Source organism: Mus musculus, chromosome X, assembly GCF_000001635.26.
Source record: "Mus musculus strain C57BL/6J chromosome X, GRCm38.p6 C57BL/6J".
NCBI lineage: Eukaryota > Metazoa > Chordata > Mammalia > Rodentia > Muridae > Mus > Mus musculus.
The window spans coordinates 20,160,870-20,180,671 of record NC_000086.7 but is presented as its reverse complement, the minus strand read 5'-3'; the positions used below and the strand labels follow the sequence as shown (position 1 = coordinate 20,180,671).

The window sequence follows — 19,802 nt, the reverse complement described above, 5'->3', positions numbered from 1 at the left end:
ATTGTTGCTTCCTATTATTTTTGTTGTTAGAGTTGGCATCCTGTTCTTGTGGCTGTCTTCTTTTAGGTTTGTTGAAGGATTACTTTCTTGCTCTTTCTAGGATGTGGTTTCCATCCTTGTATTTTTTTTTTCTGTTATTATCCTTTGAAGGGCTGTATTCGTGGAAAGATAATGTGTGAATTTGCTTTTGTCGTGGAATACTTTGGTTTCTCCATCTATGGTAATTGAAAGTTTGGCTGGGTATAGTAGCCTGGGTTGGCATTTGTGTTCTCTTAGTGTCTGTATAACATCTGTCCAGAATCTTCTGGCTTTCATAGTCTCTGGTGAAAAGTCTGGTGTAATTCTGATAGGCCTGCCTTTATATGTTACTTGACCCTTTTCCCTTACTGCTTTTAATATTCTATCTTGATTCAGTGCATTTGTTGTTCTGATTATTATTTGTTGGGAGGAATTTTTTTTCTCGTCCAGTCTGTTTGGAGTTCTGTAGGCTTCTTGTATGTTCATGGGCATCTCTTTCTTTATATTTGGGAAGTTCTCTTCTATAATTTTGTTGAAGATATTTGCTGGCCCTTTAAGTTGAAAATATTCATTCTCATCTACTCCTATTATCCTTAGGTTTGGTCTTCTCATTGTGTCCTGGATTTCCTGGATGTTTTGACTTAGGATCTCCTTACATTTTGCATTCTCTTTGATTGTTTTGCAAATGTTCTCTATGGGATCTTCTGCACCTGAGATTCTCTCTTCCATCTCTTGTATTCTGTTGCTGATGCTGGCATCTATGGTTCCAGATTCCTTTCCTAGCATTTCTATCTCCATCGTTGTCTCACTTTGGGTTTTCTTTATTGTGTCTACTTCCCTTTTTAGGTCTAGTATTGTTTTGTTCATTTCCATCACCTGTGTGGATGTGTTTTCCTGTTCTTCTTTAAGGACTGCTACCTGTTTGGTTGTGTTTTTGTGGTTTTTTTTTAAGGACTTGTAAATTTTTAGCAGTGTTCTCCTGTATTTCTTTAAGTGAGTTATTAAAGTCTTTCTTGATGTCCTCTGAGATATGCTTTTAAATCTGGTTCTAGCTCTTCGGGTGTGTTGGGGTGCCCAGGACTGGGTGAGGTGGGAGTGCTGCGTTTTGATGATGTTGAGTGGTCTTGTTTTCTGTTAGTAAGATTACTACATTTGCCTTTCGCCATCTGGTAATCTCTGGAGTTAGTTGTTATAGTTGTCTCTGGTTAGAGATTGTTCCTCCCGTGATTCTGTTTGACTCTATCAGCAGACCTGGGAGACTAGCTTTCTCCTAAGTTTCAGTGGTCTGAGCACTCTCTGCAGGCAAGCTCTCCTCTTACAGGGAAGGTGCACAGATATCTGTTGCATGGACCTGCCTCCTGGCAGAAGATGAAGGTCCCAAACAGGGCCTGTCCCAGAAGCTGTTAGCTTCTGTAGTGCACACTCTCCCCTGTGCAGACTAGTCTTGGAGGGATCCAGGAACCAAGATGGTTCCCTTATGTGCTCTGGCAGAGCCCTACCATGAGGGGCGTACACCTCTCCTCTGGCAGGGAAGGTGCCCAGATGTCTGGAGCCTGAAAAGGGGCCTGCCTCAGAAGCTTTCCTCTAGGGACCTTGGTAGTGTCCACTGACTCTGCACCCAAGGCGACTAGTGCTGGCGCTGACTGGAAGGGATCTGTGATCTTGGATAGGCCAGGTTTTCTGCCTCCCTAATGCTGTCTCAGGTCCAGCGCTACTGGATTGGAACAGAAGCTGTGCTCCACTCACCGGAGGTCCCAAGATCGTGTGGAGAGTCCTCCAGGGGACCCTGGGGGTGTCCGCTGACTCTGTGCCCAAGGTGACCCCGATTTCCTTCCTTTTAAGATCGAAAACTACTTCACATTTTGCTTCTTGAGTCTTCTGTTTAAGGGCACTTGAGTTCTCTCTACCTGCATTTCCCTCTTGTCGTTCCCTTTAGAATGACTTATGGATCCAATGTGGATATATTCTTTTTCAACAATGTGCTCTCACATTCCTTTAGGAAGGGTGCCATTTGCTTTGAATAATGATTTTCCTTAATAGAAACAGTTGTGTAGAGTTCTTCCATGACTACCATATTGTGATGGAATTTTTATGTCTCTTATTTTGTAGTTTTACAAGTGTTAGATGAACCAGTTCCTAAAAGTGGAATTAATGTACAGCTTTTCTCCCTGGAACATCAAAAACAAGCAAGATAAGCTTAACTCCAAGTTAGAATGTCTAAAGCAGAGCAGGGGGCTGGGGAGATGACTCAGCACTTAAGAGCACTTCCTGCTCATGCCAAAGACCCAGGTTTGATTCCCAGTACTCAGATAGTGGTTCACAACCATCTGTAACTCTAGTTTCAGAAGATCTTCATGCAGGGATCTCCTGCAATATGGGTATTGCAATGGGTATATGAATACCTGTATATATAAAATTTTAAATTTCCCTCCCAAAGTATCAGCTATTGCCTTCTCTAATGTCAATTATTACAAGTCTGTTCTCCATGTCTATGGATTCAATTAACTGCAAATTAAGTGTAATTTTCATAAATTGCACATGCATATATGTATTCATGCATACATATAGATTCATAAATATAATGTCGTGGGCCCATACAAGTTTATTTGTATGTATGTTTTCAGAGCTATGCAAAAAGAGGCCATGATTTTGAAGGAAAGTAGGGAAGTATATTTTGAAGGAGGAAAGGGAAGGGAGAAATATTGTAATTAAGTTGTAATCTCAAAATAAACAACAACAACAACAACAACAACTATAACAAACCAATTATACATGTACTGAACATGTAATGCCATTTTTTTCTTGTTTTACTCCCTAGCCCATGTAGTGTAACAACTGGTTACATAGCACTTACCTTGTATTAACAATTACAGACAATTTAGATATGCTTTTAAATGCAACAGGGTACAAATACATATGTCATTTTATATAAGGGACTTCATCATCTGTGGATTTTGGTATCCATGTGAGGAAGTTCTTGGAACTGATTTTCTTCAAATAATGGGGGTTAACTGACTGTACATATATCATTTATGAAGAAAGGGTTGGTCCTGTCCTAACAGTGGAGGTATAAAGTTTTTCTTGATGTGTAAAATGCTAACATTCTGAACAGTAATAATCCTAAAGATAGTGATAGTTCCCACTTGATCATGCCTCTTGGAAATCCCCTAGATTAGTGTTATTTCATAGATCTTTCTGCAAAGAATGTTATATAGTCTACTCAGTTTAGTCATGTGCTGCTACTGAGCATTTGAATGTTGGGGACTGCAAACTGGAGGACTGAGCTTTAGATTTCATTTAATATTACACAATTTAAATTAAGTGGCTACATATGACAAGTGGTCACCACAATGAACAACATGGTGCTAGACAGTTGTGTAGTTCTGAAGAATCTCAATCTTCCAAGATACAGTAACTTTTCTTACCTCCATATATTATCATAACACTCTAAATTAGTATTGAAGGATTGGCTGTTTGAGGTAACTTGTGAAAAGAAGGTGAGAGATATGGTGTCTTGGCGCCTTTGGGTTAAGCTTGAGTTAGGCTAGTCACTGGGTTTGGCCCCACTTTCCCTTCTCCCATCAGCATTCTCATCTACAAAGTAGAAGTAATGTTTCCTGTCTCTAAGGCTCCTTTGAGAATTAAATGCAGCCACACATGCAAAGCACTGAGCATAACATTTGCTGATTATTTTGGCCTCTGTGCACATCTGACTCAGACAGGGAGTTCTGCTTTCCTCATGTTTACTTAAAAGGCAAATAATAGATTCTCACTACTCAAGCATGTTTCTAAAAAATACTTTGAAAGGTAGCTTTACTTAAATGCTAATCTGCCCATGACTAGGTTCAGAGGAGACTCTATTGAGAAATAGATTCTTCATAAGCCTGAGAAAGGTGTTTAAGCTGTCTAAACATATATTACTATTTATGATTGCATATGGCTTTATTATTATCATATTATTAGCACAATAACAAAATAATAGGTGACTGTGATAAAGATAGCAGATACTGTTTTCTGAGCAGTATTGCTTAAGTTATGCTTCACTTAATTGGATAAAAGACTCATTTTTTCAGACTATCTATATACCTGCTTATTTCGTTTTAATATGTGTATGTTTGTTGTGACATTGCCATGCTACATCGTTTTTATTTGGTCTCTGAAGATTGGTGTAGTAAGAGTTCTATGCAAATAAAAGTTGTAGAAAATTAGACACTTAAACTTGTTAGATGTTAGGACACTAACTTTAACTGCTTTTTTTAAATGGATAGCTTCTAAATGAAGGATGTTGCACATGTTTTACTAGTCTCCTAAAAATCTGCTGCTTAAAAACTTGGGCCATAAAAGAGATTGAAACTCAAGTGTAGTTAGAGAGTCTAACTAAAACAAAACACAACAAAATAACACAACAACAAAACACAAGGCCCATTTTGCTTTCATTGAAGTGGGTCAATCAATTCCTTCACCTATATATTTTGCAAAACGAAGTCATTCACTGAGTAGCTGGGGTTGGAGGTGAGAAGACCAAGTCTCAAATTCTCTTCCCTGAGGAGCGGGACAGGGCTGTTTATCGGATGATGAAGCAGGGTGATTTAAGACATGGAGAAATGTGGCTGGAGGTGAAGTAATCAGTGGTGTAAGCACATGTGTGATCAATCTTCATGGGTCTTCATGCAGCACATGATCAGAAAATGGTACTACAGAGTAATTGTGATAAAAACTGCATGGTACTGGTATAGAGACAGACAAGTAGACCAATGGAATAGAATTGAAGACCCAGAGATGAACCCACACACCTATGGTTACTTGATCTTTGACAGGGGAGCTAAAACCATCCAGTGAAAGAAAGACAGCATTTTCAACAAATGGTGCTAGCACAACTGGCAGTTATCATGTAGAAGAATTCGAATTGATCCATTCTTATCTCCTTGTACAAAGCTCAAGTATAAGTGGTTCAAAGACCTCCACATAAAACCAGAGACACTGAAACTTATAGAGGAGAAAGTGGGGAAAACCACCGAAGATATCGGCACAGAGGAAAAATTCCTAAACAGAACAGCAATGGCCTGTGGTGTAAGATCAAGAATCGACAAATGGGACCTCATAAAATTGCAAAGCTTCTGTAGGGGAAAAGATACTGTCAATAAGACAAAAAGGCCACCAACAGATTGGGAAAGAATTTTTACCAATCCTAAATCTGATAGGGGACTAATATCCAGTATATACAAAGAGCTCAAGAAGCTGGACTCCAGAAATTCAAATAACCCCATTAAAAATGGGGTACAAAGCTAAACAAAGAATTCTCATCTGAGGAATACTGAAGGGTTGAGAAGCATTTGAAAAAATGTTCAACATCCTGAATCATCAAGAAAATGCAAATCAAAACAACCCTGAGATTCCACTTCACACCAGTCAGAATGGCTAGGATCAAAAATTCAGGTGACATCAGATGCTGGCGAGGATGTGGAGAAAGAGGAATACTCCTCCATTGCTGGTGGGATTGCAAGCTGGTACAAACACTCTGGAAATCATTCTGGCGGTTCCTCAGAAAACTGGACATAGTACTACTGGAAGAGCCAGCAATATCTCTCCTGGGCATATATCCAGAAGATGTTCCAACTGGTAAATAGAACACATGCTCCACTCTGTTCATAGCAGCCATATTTATAATAGCCAGAAGCTGGAAAGAACCCAGATGTCCCTCAACAGAGGAATGGATACAGAAAATGTGGTACATTTACACAATGGACTACTACTCAGCTATTAAAAACAATGAATTTATGCAATTCTTAGGCAAATGGATGTATCTGGAGGATATCATCCTGGAGGATATCATACCTGGTGAGGTAACCCAATTACAAAAGAAGTCACTTCATATGCACTCACTGATAAGTGGATATTAGCCCAGAAACCTAGAATACCCAAGATACAATTTGCAAAACACAAGAAACTCAAGAAGAAGGAAGACCAATGCGTGGATACTTCATTCCTCCCTGGAATAGGGAACAAAATACCCATGGAAGAAGTTACAGAGACAAAGTTTGGAGCTAAGACAAAAGGATGGACCATCCAGAGACTTCCCCACCCAGGGATCCATCCCATAATCAGCCAGCAAACCCACACACTATTGCATATGCCAGCAAGATTTTGCTGAAAGGACCCTGATATAGCTGTCTCTTGTGAGGCTATGCCAGTGCCTGGCAAATACAGAAGTGGATGCTCACAGCCATCTATAGGATGGAACACAGGGCCCCCAATGGAGGAGCCAGAGATAGTACCCAAGGAGCTAAAGGGGTCTGCAACCCTATAGGTGGAGCAACAATATGAACTAACCAGTACCCCAGAGCTCGTATCTCTAGCTGCATTTGTAGCAGAAGATGGCCTAGTTGGCCATCATTGGGAAGAGAGGCCCCTTGGTCTTGCAAACTTTATATGCCCCAGTACAGGGGAATGCCAGGGCCAAGAAGTGGGAGTGAGTGGGTGGGGGAGCAGGCCAAGGGTAGGGTATAGGGGACTTTTGAAATGTAAATGAAGAAAATATTAATAAAAAAGAGAAAATGGTAGTACCCATGTGATATGGGGAAGACTAGGCATCTGCACAGGCCCAAGTGAAGACTTGGTGGTATCAACAAAAATTGCCTTGAAGTTATTCTTTAGCCTGCTTCTATTATTGTGACCCTCATGTCATAGCTATTTTCTATACAAAACTAGTGTAGGGCCAAATAACTAATAATAATATAGTTTAGTTTTGTGAATTCCAAAATTACTGACGTTAAATCTCTCCTAATTGGAGTACTTAGTAAGTGACTAAGTGGGAGTGTGGGGGTAGAGAATCACAGACATCAGAGTTCGATGCATTGCTGGGTATAAGTGGGAAGAGACTAGGTACACTTGCTTGCTTGTTTGCTTTTTGGAAACAGGGCCTCATTGTAGCTCAGCATGGTTTAGAACTCACTGTGAAGCACAGGCTGACCTCATTGCTGCTTTGCCCTTGTAAGTGGTGGTTTACAGGTGTGAACTACTACATCTAGCTGTTTAATGATAAGATTTGGGAATCTGTTCTCCTATGGAGTCTTCTGAGGTCTTATTCTTTGGATAGTTACAGTCTTGAGAATGACTCTCTGAAGAGCCACTGAGATGTTTTTGAGCAGCAAAATATATATAATTCCAACTGTAAGCACTCTTTTGATAAATGCTCACCTGATGATTATGGACCATTGAGCAAGGACTTGGTGTTAAGGGGACTAGATCAGATTGCTTTTTTGTTCCTAAGCCATCTAGCACAAATTCTAGTATGGAATGGTATTGACAGACAGAAAGAAAAAAGAGCTTCTTATTTCAGAAACAAAGAGAGACTAGGATCCCCCACAACACGATTTGAAGCCCTACCTGTCAGTGATCCTCAGCATCTTCTAATGCTGACACCTAGGGGACTAACCCTTTTTTAGTGAAAGTGTGAGGGACATTTATTTAAGTTACACCTAAACCAGGGAAAAGCTCTTCCTTTAGAGGCGACTTTCTTACTCTTGTTATCTCTATACCATCCTCTTTCGGATGCCGCTGTGTGCTGTGGATATTTCCTCACTGTGGTCAGACATAGACTTGCTAAGGAGAAGCACCACAGGGTGCCTTATAAAGCAATAGCAGGAAGAAAGAAGAATTAAGATCCATACCAGTTCTATGTAACTATCTATTGTTATTAGATATGCTTTCAGATCTAAAAATGTGCAATCAAATATGTATTACTTTTACTGTTAATTATAGTATTTAGGCAAACCATGTTCTAAAGTCAGAAAAGTCTTTGAAGTTATATTGTATAATCCACCACTTTGTTAAATGTGATGATTACTTTTAACTGTTCATTTGATTGGTTTAAGAAACACTAGGACATTAATAAGGAATATTTTTGAGTAAGCCTATGAGGACATTAATGGAGGGGGTTAAGACATGCCCTGAGGATGGCCTAGTCGGTCACCAATGGGAGGAGAGGCCCTTGGTCCTGTGAAGGTTCTATGCCCCAGTGTAGGTGAATGCCAGGCTCAGAAAGTGGGTGTGGTGGATTGGTGAGCAGGGGGAGGGGAAGAGGATAGGGGGTTTCGGAGGGGAAACCAGGAAAGGGGCTAACCTTTGAAATGTAAATAAAGAAAATCTCTAATTAAATAAAAAGGCATGCTCTGAATGTGGGTGCTACTTACTCCTTTGGCTGGAGTTCTCTTCTTCTCTTTCCTTCTTTCTTTCTTTCTTTCTTTCTTTCTTTCTTTCTTTCTTTCTTTCTTTCTTTCTTTCTTTCTTTGGTTTTTCAAGACAGGGTTTTTCTGTGTAGCCCTGGCTGTCCTAGAACTCACTTTGTAGACCAGGCTGGCCTCGAACTCAGAAATCCGTCTGCCTCTGCCTCCCAAGTGCTGGGATTAAAGGCGTGCGCCACCATGCCCGGCATTGGAGTTCTTGACTGATTGATCAGTCAGGGAAAAGAGGCAAAGTCAGCTAATATCAGCATTTATCTCACCTTTCTTTCTAATTGTAGACTCAATACAGTCACCTCATGCTCTTGGTACCATTCCTTCACAGTAATGATGTACTATATTCCATCAAACCATGAGCCAAAATAAATCCTTCCTTCTTTAAGTTCTGCTTTTCAGGTCGCTGGTATGAGAAAAGTAACCAGCCTACCAAATCTTTGGACTTTGCTGTGTGTTGAATTCTTCAACAGTTGATGGCTGTTGCATACTTTTTGCCTGCCCATCATATTTACCTGCCACCCTTTCCTCTTTTTCGGCCCCGGAAGTCTGACTTACATAGGTTCCTTTGCTTTCTGCTTTCCTATTAGATTCATTTATAGTGAATGCTACTGGAAGGGGGTTGCAGATATAGGAATCCTGCAGACCAGTTGTACCACTTCATCAGAAGTTACACCTCCCGTCAGATGGCCTAGTTCCTACAACTTCAGGGTCTGGTAACTGTTCCTTGCCCTGAAGCCTTCAGGCCTGTGGGTGAAAGTACCCTGTTTTTTCAGCCTCAAGTACTGTTCTCCCTTCTAGTTTCCCTGTACTCTTGCCACACTTTTATAAATAACTTCCTTATAAAACCCTTCTTAGCTTGCCTTTTGTTTCTTCCCAAGACCCCCTGACTGATAGTATCTAATGACCTAGGTCTCTTGCTTCTAGACTGCCAAGCCTGGGCACTGTTCTTTTTTTTTTTTTTTTTTTTTTTTTTTTTGCTTCCATCAGTTGTGAGTCCCTGAGTCCCCATGTAGCTGTGTGGACAGAACCCCACCCATGGTAGTCCACACTGGGCATATGATGTAACTGAGGAATGAAATTTCTCTTGTATTAATCACTGAGATTTGAGGGATTTCAATACTTAAATTACAGAGCAGCTCAAGAATTGCACAGAGTCTGTTTTCTTACCCTTAAATGAGATTAATAGTAATAATAGCCTCCTCATAGGGTTTTATAAGAACTCAATTATATTACAAAATGCTTAGCATGGTGTCTGCTTTGTGGTAAGTCATCAGCATTTGTGGTTATCGTTGTTAATTTTTCTTCAAGAGCTGCATTTTAAAAAATTTTATTTAATCTTTTTTTTACAATCCAAATTTTATCCTCCTCCCCACCTACCCTCTGACTGTTGCACATCTCATACATTTCCCTACCCCCATGTCCACGAGGATGTCCTCACCCCCCACTCCCCTGCCACACCAGACCTCCCCACTCTCTGGGGCCTCTAGTCTCTTGAGGGTTAGGTGTATCTTCTCTGACTGAGTTCAGACCTGGCAGTCCTCTGCTGTATGTGTGTTGGGGGCCTCCTATCAGCTGGTGTATGCTTGTTTGGTGGTACAGTGTTTGAGAGACCTCTGGGGTCCAGGTTAGTTGAGCCTGCCAGTCCTCCTACAGGGTATCCCTCCCTCTTCATCTTCTTCCAGCTTTTCTCTAATTCCACAACAGGGGTCAGCTGCTTCTGTCCATTGGTTGGGTGCACATATCTGCATCTGACTCTTTCAGCTGTTTGGTCTTTCAGAGGACAGTCATGCTAGGTCCCTTTTTGTGAGCACTCTATAGCCTCAGTAATAGTGTCAGACCTTGGGGCTTCCTCTTGAGCTGGATCCCAATTTGGGCCTGTCACTGGACCTCTTTTTTCTCAGGCTTCTCTCCATTTTTGTCCCTGCAGTTCTTTCAGACAGGAACAATATGGGTCAGAGTTTTTGACTGTGAGTTGGCAACCCCATCCCACACTTGATGCCCTGCATTTTTTTTTAAAAGGCAATTCTTATATAATGGTAAACTACTAGTATCAAAGTTTTGCATGAAAAACCTTAAATATAATTCATGTAATAAATTATATAGACTACAACATTTTAAAAATCCCTATCCCCCAAAATTTCCCAGTTGTATAACTTCTTAAATCAGGCTGAATAGAAGAAATTGTCTTTATGTCTTAAGATATCATCAGTGTTGTAAGAACATGTCCATCAAGAAGGAACACTGGCAGGCATGTACCTTGTTCTTTAATCTGCTTGTGTCATGATACATAGGACACTCTTCAAATCCAAATTAGTTGTTTATTTTTTGTAAGTGATGAAATTTTTGAAAAGGAAAGCATGTTGGAGGGAATGTCACTTAATATTCTTTAGTCCCTTACAAGAATAGAGAAAGCAAAATAAAAAAAGAGGGGCAAACCCCATAAAGTAAATAATATTCCAGCCGAAACAGTGAGGCTTGGACACAAGAACAGCACCTCAGCAGAGAAAAAGAGGGATGTTAATCATTTTGACTGCTAGGAAATGCGGAAATTTCCCACAAGTATTTACACACTAAAGTAAGGGTCCCCACTGGGAATAAATGTTGTTAGCCTATATGATGACATGGAGCTGAACTTTGCTGCTTTGTGCATTCTTCTGTTTCTCATTCTTTATCCACCCCTCCCCCAGTTTCACCCCCTATCTCTAGTTAGGAGGGAAAGAAGGGGAGAGATATCTCTGAATCTTATTTCTTTATTCTTGTTTCTTCTTTGCTTGTAAGTGATCTTTGCTACTTTGTGGGTTATTTTATCCCACCCCTTATTCACCCAGTTTCACCCCTACCACTAGATAGAGAAAGAAGGATAGAGGGGAAAGATATAAAGATTTATCTCAGAATCAAATTTCTTCTTGTTTTTGTCTCTGAGCACAACTAACAAACTGCAACCAACCTTCCTGAATGACCACCAACCACCAACCCTGCCTATTGGGGCTCTAGCATTCATATACTTTCTGAAAAGTTCCAGAATTCCAAGTGCCACACAATCACAGAAACTACCTGCAGCTGGTAAACGGTGCATGCCTCTACTAGAGCCCAAAGTAAATCATAGTCAGCTGCTGTGGTCAGGCTGAAGCAGCCCCATATCCCTACACCTGGGATTAAACTGGAAACATACAATATTTCTGTGTTTTTAAAAAGAAACCAATATTTGAGAATTGTCACTTCAGTAATATTTAAAACTGTGAGGGACTTTCAATGTTCAAATGTTATATAGACCAGGTTGACCTTTAACCCACAGAGGTCCACCCTCCTATGCCTCTCAAGTGCTGGGATTAAAAACATGCAACACTATATTCCAACTAATAATATTTATTTTTTTAAAAAAAGAAATGCCCAGAAACTATTAGTGAAAGGATTGACTCTGGCAGGTCTATTGACTTTGATTGACAGGGTATTAAAAGAAGAGGACAGATTAAATTCTAGTTGGGATGGGATAGACAGTGCTAGTGGATCTCAGAAAGTATTGAGGAAGTTGATATATTTAACAGTTTCTGGTACAAACAGATTTATTGGTTGTTTATAGTTGCTGTGATAAAATTCCATGGCCAAAGGTAATATAAGGTAGGCAGAGTTTATTTTAGTGTATGATTATAGACTGATAGTATCCATTGAGAGTGAGGAATGTGTAGCATGGTAGCAGAAACAGGAAGTTGGATAATCACATTTTCTTTCACATTTTTATTTATGCACAGGAAGTGGGCAGAGGGAGGAGAGGAAGAGGCAGACAATGGCAATGAGACAAGCCTGCAAACCCTCAAAGCTTGCTGCTCTCAGTGATATACTTCCTCCAGCAAGGTTCCACCTTCTAAGGGTGCCATAATCCCCCCCCCCCCCCAAACAGCACCACTAGCTGGCTAAGAAGTATTTAAATACATGAGCCTATGGAGGATATTCTTATTTAAAGCACTGCCTAGAAAAAGGAGCCTATACACTACCCATGACACACCTTAATTAAATATAAGTAACACAATCAAGTTGAGGTTGAACAACATGTAAACATTAGGAAAAATGAAATTAAAATCATACTTGGATATGAAAGCTACGATAATGATGTCAGACTAGGAAAATGGGGCCGTCCCAAGCGATCAGATTCTAAAAGTTATTAAGGGAAATTAAGAAAGTGATAGACAGCCAGGTGTGGTGGTACATGCCCTTATTCTAGCACTTGGGAGATGGGGGCAGGTGGATTTCTGTGAGTTCAAGGTTAGCTAGGTTTACACAGGCCAGGTAGTAGTGGCACACACATTTAATCTCAGAACTCAGGAGGCAGAAGCAGGCAGATCTCTGTGAGTTTGAGGCCAGCCCTGTCTACAGAGTGAGTTCCAGGACAGCCATTTCTGTTATAAAAGCAAACAAACAAACAAAAAAAAACCACAACAAAACACTGTCCCAAAAGACAAAAGCAAACAAACAAGCAAATAAAAAAATGATTGATAGGCATTACAAAAAAACTCTATGTCTCAGGCTTGAAAAGTTGTTACACCAGAGAACTAAATTATGAAGCCCCTTAAAACAGAGCTAGAAGGGGATTGAGGGGAAGCCTGGCATGGTGAAGAAGGTTTTTTGTTTGTTTGTTTTGTTTTGTTTTGTTTTTTTAAAGTCCATTTTCTTTAAAATGTGTAGAATAAAATGATAGTGTCAGAGGATATGTATTTGGGTGACTAAACTATAAAGAAAGGAAAAAAGGTCACTATAAAATTCACACAGTGGGTATTTTGAATGAAGGGGGCTGGCAAATTCTTGAATTGGTTGTTGGTAAGAAAATTGACTTGCTTACACTTACTAAACTAAATATTTGGTTTGGTGTTCTAATTCCATAAGTAGTGGTGCTTTTGGCTATATATACCAGAAAAACCTGGCCGATACTGGCTTAAACAAAAATAGATGTTTATCTTGAATCTTACCAGTGGCCTGGTACCATGACTTCTGTCCCAGCTGGGCATCTAGGACCTTCATGTTTCTACCATACTCCTTCTGAGTTTCAGTAGTACCTTTATTGCCTTGTGGAGGTAAGCTGGATGCTTGTGTCTAGCCTTCTTCTCTATCCTTTCCAGCTGATGGAAGCCAGGGATATGGGTAACCATAGTGAGGTACACAGATCAGCTCCTACAGGAAAGCCATTATCTGGTCCCAAACACCAGTAAAACTAAAGTTGAGAAACCATGCTCTAGCAGTAAATCACAGTGTGTATGCTCTGGGTATGCTTGGGGGTGCCAAGAACCCTTTCACGGGCCACCAGGCCAAAAGTGATTTCATAATAACATCAATACGTTATTTGTCCCTTTTACTCTCTTCTTTCCCATGTGTACAGTGGGATTTTCTAGAGGTTGTGCAAGAAAATGATATCTGTCCCTTAGATATAGAAACAACTGTGAGAAGCATCTGCCTTCTGTTAATCTAAGAGTTTGAAGGGATTTATAAAAATGTAGACCAATGCCTTCCTTTCTGATTTTATTTTATAAAGTGTAGTTTTTATTAAAATATTTCATGTTAGTGCATAAAAGGTCATTGTTATTTTAAATGCACAAATACTTATTTTTCTGCTTTAGTCAATACAATAAATATCAGCATTGGGAGCATAGGCTCTAGAATATAAAAGAGTTTAGAGGTTAAAAATTGGAGAACTACTAATTCAGAGAACAGTTGATTCTTAAGAGCTTCAGAAATATAAAAACTGACAGAAGTATAATTATGGACTAAGCATGGGGATTCATATCTGTAATCTCAACAATCAAGGAAGTGAGGCAGGAGGATTGTGAGTCCCAGGCCAGCCTGAGCTATATAAGAGACCCTTTCTTAGTTCTTTACCCCCTAACAAGTATAATTACAGCTATTTGCATGGGCAAAGCCTTGATCACAGTCTTCTCTGTTCCCTGACTTGGTGCTGGGTTTTGGGATCATAGAGGTCAAAAAATACGATAGAATTGTCTTTAAACATTTGCCAACCCACAAAAGAGACAAATTATATAAGTGCTTCCTCCAGTTCTATAGAACATATTTTTGATGTATGGCGGGAGTAGGACAGACAGTAGTGTACTCAGGTGCAGGCATCTTCAGTCTCAATGACCACATCAAACCTCATCTGGGTTTACCTCCCATCAGACAAATCATCTGTCTTTGATTCATTTGCTGGCTACCAAGTCACCTTGTCCCACTTAATATATAAAATAGCTTCTAAAAATCTGGAGCCAGTGGTTTAAGAGCAGAAACCAAAACTAATTTCTGTGCTTTGGGCATGCATTTCAGTGACTGTGCTGGCAATCTTTAACGAACTACATGCAGATGTGGATCTTTATGCTCTTCTGTTTGGAGAGAGTGTCCTGAATGATGCAGTTGCCATTGTACTATCCTCGTAAGTAACTATTTTTGTAGGGTTGGGGGAGGAGGCAGGTGGGCTAATGTTTCTGGCTCTGTCCCTCAGCAGCATTCAGGATGCTGACACCAGCATAGCATGGTGGCTGCAGCTTAAATTAAATGTATTTTCTCTGGTCAGTGCTTGGCAGACCATGTTTATTGATATTTTCAGTTACAGAGAGTCTATCTTCCAGGAATACAGTTTAAGACTGCTAGTGAATGCTTGAAATCATGGATGATAATGAACCCTGTTTATGATATTCCCACATATACATGCATATATACATATATAAAAACAAATACATACCTATGATAAACTTCAGTGTATAAATTAGACAAATGGAAAGTTAGCAATAACTAATAATAAAGTAGAACAATTATAATAATGTGTTTTAATTGTTAAAAGTTGTGCTTAATTGTATTTTCATCTTTTTACTTATATGTGACACTTTATGGTTTCTCTTTGTCAGATCCAAAATGTCAGCAACACTACTCTTTCTCTTTGGAAGCATTACCAAGTAAAATAAAGGTTGTTTGTACATAAGTGCTGCAGTCTGATAACCTCAACACATTGTTTCTAAGGAACTAATAGTCAAGTAGCATATACTGTAGGAATATATTCACAAAGTAATGATTCAAGTCATGGGCAGATTCAGCCAGATGATTTGAGGTTTCATTATGCGATTGAGAAGAGTATACAATTTAGAACTTATAAATAGTTTATTTCTGGAATTTCCTACTTGATATTCTTAGACTGAGGTGACCTTGGGGAACTAGAACTATGGAAACTAAAATAGTCAAGGAGGGTGGGGGTGGGGCCTGCTCACTGTTCCGTGTTGTAAAACCAGTGTGGTCTTTTAAAAAAAAAACTAACTCTCTCTCTCTCTCTCTCTCTCTCTCTCTCTCTCTCTCTCTCTCTCTCTTTCCTCTACAGGTCTATTGTTGCCTATCAACCAGCAGGACTAAACACTCATGCGTTTGATGCTGCTGCCTTTTTTAAGTCAGTTGGCATTTTCCTAGGTATATTTAGTGGCTCTTTTACCATGGGAGCTGTAACTGGTGTTGTTACTGCTCTAATATCCTTTTTAAAAAAATGTTTTGGCCCCTGCCTTGCTACACATATATATTAGGTTTGCAAAGAGCAAGTTCTCAGTTCCTGCTTTCAGATCAGAATCTTAGATTGATCGTTCTCTTGAGACGTGGTACTACCGATAAGATGGGTCATGCGTAGTGATTGAGCCCCCAAGTAAGAATCTGAGAAAAACCTCTAGGAAATTGGACTCTCCGAGTTATAGAAAAATTGGTAGTGAAATGGGGGAGGGTATTGGGGTGTACATGATCAAAGTACATTGTTAGCATGTATGAAATTGTTAAAGGATAAGTAAAATAAATTCTGTCCAAAGAGAATGCGAGGAAGGATGGAAAATGCAATCAAACATATATACAATGAAACATAATATACCAAATAAAAATTTAAAGATGGGGAATTTAACTCTCTTTGTCCTTACCTCTGCTGCTTCTCCCCCTTTCTTATAACGCAGTTGGGACGTCAATCATAGGGCTGAAGAGAGTGAGGAATCCAGAGGAGGCTTATAATCAGTGGCCACTAGTTGGACAGCACTTTAGCCTGGTGCTGTCTGCTGTTCAGGTAGCCATAACTAGCCTGGAGCCATTGATGGGAATTACTAGACTTCCTATTGTACAGTCCATTGCAAAAAAGATGGTATGATATTTAGTTTCAAACAAGCAAACAAAAGGAGAAAAACATGGAAAGAGTTGGCAGTTCCTTTACATATGTGCTGAATCTTCTATCACAATACCCTCTTTGATTGGCATTACTAATGAGTGTAATACATAAGATATCCATTTTACATGCAGCCAGTAATGATGTGGAAAAATTATTAGTGAAATTTTAGTTATTTTGTTTTTGTTCTAGTCTTTGAGACATGTGTCTTTTGCTCTTTGTAAAATCTCAGGTATACCTAACTAACTACATTTTAAGTGTTGAGAAACCACAAGTAGCCAGTAGTTTCTATGTCAGTAGCACAAATTAAGATAGGTTTGTTTAAAGACCCTGGTACTGAGGGTTTAATTGCTCAGTGAACTTATTTGTGACTTGGTTTTACACACACACACATATTAGTTTGCAAAGAGCAAGTTCTCAGTTCCTGCTTTCAGATCAGAATCTTAGATTGATCGTTCTTTTGATGGTGTACTGAATGGCAGTAGGAGAAGGGAGATCCCTGGTGTTCTTAAAAGTAGACCCCAGCACCTCATTGTTGTCTCAGAAGTTACAGACTTCTTCTCTTTTGTCCCATACCTGGATCAGGTCTTAATGATCCATGGGGATCAGAGCCTGACGAGTCTGTCTTCCCAGGCCTGCCTAAGGCCTTCCAGCTCTATGAGGACTAACCTGTCAAGTCAAACCTGTAGCAACATATTTACTCATAGCATCATAATAATTCATGTACTATCCAACCCACCCATTTAGGGTACATAATTCTATTTCTTTGAATTCCTTACTTTACTAAGTTTAAAAACACAATATATAGTAAAAATTGCTTCAGTACACAATTTAGTTATTAAGTACAGGAGCCAGCAAGATGGCACAATAGTTATGGGCTTTTGCCACCAAGCCTAATGACTTGAGCTTGATCCCTGGAGCCTATGTGGTGAAAGAAAACTACTTCCTACAAGATATCCTCTGACCTTTACATGCTTGCTTAGCACGAACATGTGTATCACACACACACACACACGTGAACTGTTTCACACTAAATTCCCTGTATTGTCTAGGCATTCCTGCTACCTGTTCCAAGAATGCTATTCCTCATCTCAGACAGGCCCTCTGTGCCAATTCAACAGGAATTCTGCACTCTGGCTCTGGTCCTGGTAACCTGTATTCTACTGGAAGGTTTCTTTAATTTGTATGGTAGAGGAATGATCAAATATAGGACCTCTAATGTGATAGGCAAGTGCTTACAATTCATCTACAGTACCAGTAACCAGAAAGCTTAATTTTTAATTTATGTTACTTCAAAATTGAGCCGGGTGTGGTTGTGTCACCTTTAATCCTAGCACTTGGAAGGTAGAGGCCAGTGGATCTCTGTGAGTTTAAGGCCAATCTGATATGCACAGTGAGTTCCAGGCCAGCCAAGGCTACACAGAAAAACCCTGTCTCAAAAAGAAAGGAAGGAAATAAATAAATAAACAAGCAAGCAAACAAATTAATAAATATCTGGTCAGGGATGTGTGGCCCAATGGTGGATGGAGTACTAGCATAGCATATTTTGGGCTCTTAAGTTCCATCCCAACATTGTAACATTTAAAATAAGAGATAAGACCCTCCAAGGATGTATAGGGAATGGCTGGCCCTCAGAGAGGGGGCTCTCAGACTAAAAGAATAGGGATCTCAAGTGTCCCTGCTGCCCCTGCCCAGAGCTGCTGTCCTTAACCTGGTGCTGACGTGACCAAGTTTACTAAGCTGCACTGCTTCCCCCTGCTGGAGACAGCGCTTTTTTTCCTGATGTCCTGGAGTACCTTTCTCCTGGCGGAAGCCTGTGGGTTTACAGGTAGGTTTACTGCTGGGCTGCAGCAGGGCCTGTAAGAGAGGGAGGGAGAGAGGAAAAGAGGGAGGAGCAGATGAAAGGCGGTAGGGGGAGGGAGGGAAGGAGGATTGGAGTTAGGCAAGTCTCGCATGCCATGGATTTTCATGTCAGTAGATTTTTTTGGTCTCGTCTTTCCCATTGACGTTTAGAAACTCTTTTTGACAGGTGTTGTAGCTGTCCTTTTCTGTGGGATTACACAAGCTCATTACACATATAACAACCTGTCAGTAGAATCTCGAAGTCGAAGCAAGCAGGTAAGAGTGGTCCTTGAGCCCGCTGGGCTGCCAAGTAGCTGGACAGGAGGAATGCAGCCAGGAATGCAGTGTTCACAGCCTCCCTTTTCCTTCTTCCTGCAGCTTTTTGAGGTGTTACACTTCCTGGCAGAGAACTTCATCTTTTCCTACATGGGCCTGGCACTGTTCACCTTCCAGAAACACGTTTTCAGCCCCATTTTCATCATCGGTGCTTTTGTATCCTTTTCCTATTTGACATTGTAGACAGAAGTGACCTCTGCTGGGAAAGGCATGCAACTACTAAGAGGATTCTGACTCTGATTAGAATGGGTAGCTGGGTCCGTTCTAGTTCAGTGTATTTGTAGTGGGGTAGGGAGTGGGGGTGGGAAGCTTCCTAAAGCTGAATATATTTGATTTCTAGGGCTGTCTTTTTTTTTCTGGCATTCTCTGTTCTAAGCTAGTGTTTGTTGGGCAGTCATTTGTTTTGTAGAGTTCTGTCCTGATTAGATCTAAAAGTCAATAACCATGCCAGACCCCAGAATTATTGTAGATATGCTATTGTCGCTATTGTCATGTCAGCTGTAACAGAGTCAGTTCCCTGGTTCTAGTGATTAGAAGGTTCCACTCTTCTTGCTCTCAGCTGCAGATTCTAGCTTGGGTAGCCCCAACCCATGCTGCCTTTGTGTGTGTGTAGACAGTGTCCATACTTTCAGCTAAGCTGCCCTGCCCCTTAGATTATGCTGGGAGAGACTTCTTTGTTTTTTCTAAAACAGGAAGGAAGAGAGGTTTGAAAGAAGGAAGAGATGAGGAAAAAAGAACAGATAAAAAACTGATAGAATTGAAGGGGAGGAGGAAGGAATGAGAAAGAGGATGAGAAGAAAAGATAAAACTTCTTTGACGTCAACCCTTGGGGATGTAATATTTCAGAAGTGGGGCATTTTGGGTGCTTGGGTTAGATAGGAGGGAGGGATGTGAGTGCCCTGGAGTGGCTCAGCAGCTGATGGCTTTGCTCACATGGTCTTAGATACCATTGTACTATTGTCACTGAAGTCACTTTTCTGGGGCAGGATTTTTAAGATCTGTTCCTATTGATTTTTTACATTTATTTATTTATTTATTTAGCCTTTTCAAGGCCTCATGGGAATCCTTAACTCTTCTAGAAAGAATGTTTTTTTTCTTCTGGGAATTTGGTTTCATGTGCAAGAGTGTAGGGCTGCCCCTCCTTAGCTGCTAGATAGTGACAGTGCCAGAATCCTAGTTAGGATCTTACTGAGTGGCTTCACATAGTCACTAAA

General features: G+C 40.3%; 1 protein-coding gene across 4 annotated transcripts in view; it reads left to right on the top strand.

Moving 5' to 3' along the window:
- Positions 1 to 19,802, top strand: part of Slc9a7 (solute carrier family 9 (sodium/hydrogen exchanger), member 7) — a 193,185-nt gene that overhangs the window by 111,364 nt on the left and 62,019 nt on the right. For all 4 annotated transcript variants that reach the window (XM_006527617.4, XM_006527616.4, NM_177353.4 and 1 more), the window contains exons 6-10: positions 14,559 to 14,664; positions 15,601 to 15,742; positions 18,133 to 18,238; positions 18,440 to 18,528; positions 18,631 to 18,744. In XM_006527617.4, coding sequence (XP_006527680.1) covers positions 14,559 to 14,664; positions 15,601 to 15,742; positions 18,133 to 18,238; positions 18,440 to 18,528; positions 18,631 to 18,744 — 557 coding nt within the window. The remainder of the gene's footprint in view (positions 1 to 14,558; positions 14,665 to 15,600; positions 15,743 to 18,132; positions 18,239 to 18,439; positions 18,529 to 18,630; positions 18,745 to 19,802) is intronic.